At 33.8% G+C, this 5,232-nt stretch overlaps 1 protein-coding gene across 1 annotated transcript; it reads right to left on the reverse strand.

Moving 5' to 3' along the window:
• Positions 1-417: 417 nt before the first annotated feature.
• LOC121235339 (probable leucine-rich repeat receptor-like protein kinase At1g35710) lies at positions 418-4,209 on the reverse strand. The gene is made up of 3 exons (XM_041131689.1): positions 4,093-4,209; positions 2,984-3,221; positions 418-1,013 (listed from the first exon to the last, which is right to left on the reverse strand). The coding sequence occupies exons 1-3, from the start codon at positions 4,207-4,209 to the stop codon at positions 418-420; spliced, it is 951 nt and encodes a 316-aa protein (XP_040987623.1).
• Between the last annotated feature and the right edge of the window lie 1,023 nt (positions 4,210-5,232).

The following is a 5,232-nucleotide window of genomic DNA, read 5'->3' on the forward strand; positions in this document are numbered from 1 at the left end:
CACACAAATACTTGGGATGGAAAGAACAAGTTCTAATAGTTATCTTAGACTAACACATTTAGCAGTTATTTTCATTAACTATTATCTGGATAGTCTATAATCTTCAACTCTCGACTTTCAAGTTGGCAATGCACGTCTGGATGGCTCTAGGAATGTGCAATATTGGTCTATAACACTTGAGAAATCATGTGCATTGTTGGCCTTGATTGGGGATAGACATTTAAGCATTTCATGGCTAGTTGTACAACTATTATAAGTTCATTTTCAACTTGAGCTGCTAGAAATGGAAGCCGTTGGTCCAACACATCTTTCACCTACATGTTCTCCATAGCTATTGGCATTGATAGTGAGGAGATGAAATCACCTGGATGCTGTCCTCTAATGACTTCAATTGCCAATACCCCAAAGCTATATACATCACATTTCTCGGTTACCTTCATTGTATAAGCAAGCTCTGCAAAGAAAATAAATCGAGGAAAGATGGAAAAAAATCAACACATATGCTTGCTTTTCTTTGATAGGACAATGAAATAATTTATAAACTGGTGCAATATATCCATAAGTGCCTGCAAGGGAAGTCCAATTGGATGAGTCTAGCTCCAAAAGCTTAGCAGTCCCAAAGTCTGAAACATGAGCCTCAAATTGAGAATCCAGCAAGATGTTGCTACTTGTTATGTCATGATGAATAATCAGAGGGGAGCAATCGTGGTGCATGTAAGACAAGGCATATGCTACACCTTTAACAATATTCAATCTCTTACTCCAGCCCAATACTTTAGCAGTATCTTCATTGCCCAAGATTAGGGACAAGCTACCCCTCTCTAGATACTGATAGACCAAAAAGGAATGTTGCACATGGGAACAAAAGCCATAAAGTTTAACAATGTTTCGATGTCGTATGTCTATCAATGCCCTTATCTCATTCAAGAACTCCTTTTGAAATCTGTTCTCACCAGCATCATGCAGTGGTCGATTGAATGTCTTCACAGCTACGATATCACCTGAAGTTAGCTCTGCTTTAAGACAGTTCCATGTCCTCCTTTCCCAATTTAGTATAGAGCATCAAAACCATTGATCACTTTTATGATTTCATCATACAATGTTCTTCCATTGAATTGTAATACTGAAAGAAACAGTACTTGGCCCTTGGTCTTGCTTTCTTTGGATTCTAGATCTATCTTTCTTCTTTGCATAAAGAGAAAAAACCCAAAGAAAGAAAGTAGAACAAAAACTGCTCCTAAAAGCAGGAAAACAAGAAGAAACACGACTTTGTGTCCCCTTTTTGAGCTATGTTTGTATATCATGGAAGCATTGCATGGTTATAGTCCTATAACATTACCACACAATCCCTTGTTCCCTTGTAATGCTTGAAATGCGTTGATATTAGGAATGGATCCCTGCAACTCATTGTAAGATATGTCGGCATACAACAAGCCACGCATTTGTTCGAATGCTTTTGGAATGAAACCAGAAAGATAATTGTGGGAGAGATTTAAGATCACTAAGCTCTCCAATTTGTTAATTTCCATTGGTATTTCTCCATTTAAAGAGTTATAACTTATATCTAATTTGGAGATATGAGATAAGGTTAGGAGGTGGGCTGGAATTGACTTACTCAGCTTGTTTGAGGACAGGTCAAGATATTCAAGATTTGTCAATGATCCAAATTCAAAAGGAATAGCACCAGAGAGTTGATTGCCATTCATCATCAATCGCTCTAAAGAAATCAACCTTCCAATTTCTTTTGGAATAGTCCCAACTATATGATTTGAAGAAAGATCAAGTTCACCTAGCTGAGTCCAATTTCCAATCTCGTGTGGTATGCTACCAGTAATATTGTTTTTACCCAGAAGTAGGATTTGTAGTTGTTGACACTGTCCCTAATTACTTGAGAGCCTTCCATAAAATCTATTATGACTTAGATCTATAAACTTCATGTTTGGATAGACACCAAAGTCCTTAGATATATCTCCAATGAGTTGGTTACCTCCTAACAGGACTCAGACTACGCTTGTGCAATTTTTGAAGCTTTTGGGAATTCGGCCATCAAAATGGTTGTTGCTTGCAGCAAAGTACATAAGTGATCCACCATGGCAAATGTCTTGAGGCAAATTACGAATAAATTTGTTTTTTTCGAGTTCCAGAGTATCCAAGTTGATGAGATCTCCAATTCCTTGAGGAATAGGACCCGTAAGTTGGTTGTCACTAAGGAATAAATATATCAAATTGCTCAAATTAGCAAATGAAGTTGGAAGAGAACCATGTAGATGGTTTTCATCCAACTGTAGACCATTGATAGACTTCAAGTTTCCTATTTCCGTAGGAATGGATCCGGAAAGGCTATTATTATTCAGGTGAAGTATGGTAAGATTTCCCAAATTACCTAATGATGCTGGAATTGAGCCCGAAAGATTATTTTGAAGAAGACTTAATTCCTTTAGGGAATTCAAATGTCCAATTTCTGAAGGGATGGGACCGAAAAGAGAATTACCAAACATGGACAAGATGGTTAACTTTTTCATGTTCCCAAAAGTGGGAGGGATTGGACCTGTCAGGTGGTTAATACTAAGGAAAAGTTGATCCAAAGTGGAGAGGTTTCCCATTTCTAGAGGAACGAAACGAGAAAGTTCATTGTCATAAAGAAACAAATTAACCAAGTTGCTCAAATTGCCTAAAGAAGAAGGGATGGAACCGTCTATATGGTTTTTGTAAAGAGCAAGTTCAGTTAGAAAGTGTAGGCACCCTATTTCTTCAGGAATGGAGCCGTTTAGGTTATTGTCTTCAAGGAAGAGGAAATTAAGATTAATTAGCTTGCCAATTTCTGGTGGGATTTTACCTGAAAACTTATTAAAGGACAAATCGAGATATTCGAGTTTCGACAGGTAGCTAATTTGAGGTGGAGTTGTCTCAAAAAGTGCGTTCATGTAAAGATCAATGTACGCAAGATTTGGAAATGACAAAAAAGAAAATCCATGAAGTGTACCTTGTAAGCTAGAGTTGCCAAGGTCTATTTTGACGACGCTTCCAGCAGGGTTGCATGAAATACCAAGCCAATTATTGCATGGATTCCTACTTGGGTTTAGATTGGAAGAAGAAACTGAAGGATTCCATGATGATAAGTGAGATTGGGAGTCATTTTGAAGGCTGTCCTTCCATGTAAGAAGATCAGTAGCTTCTTTGGAAGTATTAGAAGAAAAAGCAGCTTCCGGAGAAGGAACCAACTGAGCAAATAGGACGAAGTTGATGAGAAGGGAAAATACTTTTTTAATGGTTAATGGTTCCATTATATTGTTTTTGTTTGTAGAGCATATGAGAGTTAAGGGCTTTATTTATAAGCAATCTTGTACGGGCCTACCACCATCAATCGAAATGCTCCAAGTTGAAAGTTTTAATCAAGAGAGATAAATATGTGAAGTGAATGGTAGAGAATCGGTTTTGTTTGTTTTTACGATTCTTATGAAATATCCATCCCATCTCATCTCATCTCATATCATCTAATTATTACAATTTTTTTAAATTATTACACAAAATAAAATAAACAATTTAACCTTTTTAAATCTTAAAATAAAAATAATATTAAAAAAATATATTCTAATAATATGTTATTAAACTTTCAATTTTAATTTCAACTCATTTATAAAACCAAACCAGACCTCTTTATTAGACTCAGGTCATATATTTATCTTTCTCTTATTTTAGATACTGTTCAAGTTTAGAAAATGAAAAAATCTACTCAATCTCCTATTATTCACACAACCTCCACACATCACATATTTTTTTTAATTTTTATTATTTTTTTCTTTTATTAAATATTTAATATATGAATAATGAATAAAAAAATTAAATTATTTTAAAAAGAATAAGCTTAAAAAAAATTATAAAAAAAATATTAAAATTTAAAAAAATATCTTGTATGAAAGTTGGAGAGGTTGTGTAATATTGCTCTTAGAAAATAATTTAAGGGCAGGGACATTGATCCCATCCTTCCACGGTACATTGAACTTTCCACTCACATCAATGGCTGGGAAAATCAGAACGTGTACACAGCTTGATTTAACTTTAACTTTAACTTTAACTTCGACTTTTACGAACTTTAGGTGAATTCTTGTCGAAGTCTTCGTTCCTTCTCCGGTAGAGATATGATATTGTTGTTGAGCAATACAGCTCAGTCTCTTGCTCAGTCGGTGGAGCAGTCACTGGAGCCACCATCGGGCAAGTCAACATGGGATGATTTTGCTAATTCCTCTCTGATACTTCGTTCTTTCTTTTTATGTATTTTATCCTTCGGTGTCACCTTATTTAGGAATCGTATACGCTTAGCATACTGTCAAAGCTTTCTTTGTACATAAAACTTCCTTATAAAATATATCTTCTATAAATAGAACATGTAGAAAAGGATGTATGCATCGATTGCAACACTCTGTTTTTGCTCAATCTTTCAATTGTAACACACTAGGTTTTTATAGTAATAATTTGACTGGAGTTTGTATTGTAAAGGGATATTTCTAAGCCTTTATTTGGATTCGAAACTCATCTCAATTCATATCATCTCATCATTATAACTTTTTCAAATTCCTATACAAAATAAAATAAATAATTCAACTTTTTCAAATTTCAAAATAAAAATAATATTAAAAATAATATTCTAACAATATTTTATTCAATTAATCTAAAACTATCTGAACTCATCAATGAATTCAAACAGAAAAACAAAGAAGAGAGAAAGAAGGAGAAAAAGGTGATAACAATTTTCATAAAGTAGTAACAACTTGATGTTAAATATTTTTAACATGAACATTAATAATTGGATCTTTGATTTTCTATGAGCCACAATAATAAAATAATAATAGTTAGAAAATGTACCTCCATCATTCCAGTTTGATAAAGAATCTGACCTGACTATAAAAAAATGATCACCCTAACAATTTTACCTCCAAGTATCTTCCGATGACAAGAGGCAAAATGATGTTATAAGTGAGAACCATTTAACCCTTTAATACTATTTACAGATTTCTGGCCATCAAGAAATCTAAGACTTTATGTTTGACTGTGATTAGAGATATAGAGTTAATTTTATCTCTTAAGAGTTTTCTTATTTTATTATAACTCTTCTATTTGTCTTTTTTTTATTATAACTCATCTATTAACTTTTAATTTTTGAGCTATTCTAAATTCTATCAAGATATGTGTGTGGGACGTAAGAGTTATAAAACTCTTACACTTATTCCCCTT

This window comes from Juglans microcarpa x Juglans regia, chromosome 6D (assembly GCF_004785595.1).
Source record: "Juglans microcarpa x Juglans regia isolate MS1-56 chromosome 6D, Jm3101_v1.0, whole genome shotgun sequence".
NCBI classification, from domain to species: domain Eukaryota; kingdom Viridiplantae; phylum Streptophyta; class Magnoliopsida; order Fagales; family Juglandaceae; genus Juglans; species Juglans microcarpa x Juglans regia.

Excerpts from the sequence above, each read along its gene's own strand:
- LOC121235339 (XM_041131689.1), bottom strand. The coding sequence starts at position 4,209 with ATGGTGGCTCCAGTGACTGCTCCACCGACTGAGCAAGAGACTGAGCTG. Across the intron at positions 3,222-4,092 it reads TCGACAAGAATTCACCTAAA|TTGGTTCCTTCTCCGGAAGC; the intron begins GTTCGTAAAAGT and ends CTATTTGCTCAG. Across the intron at positions 1,014-2,983 it reads TGGCAACTCTAGCTTACAAG|AGCTAACTTCAGGTGATATC; the intron begins GTACACTTCATG and ends GTCTTAAAGCAG.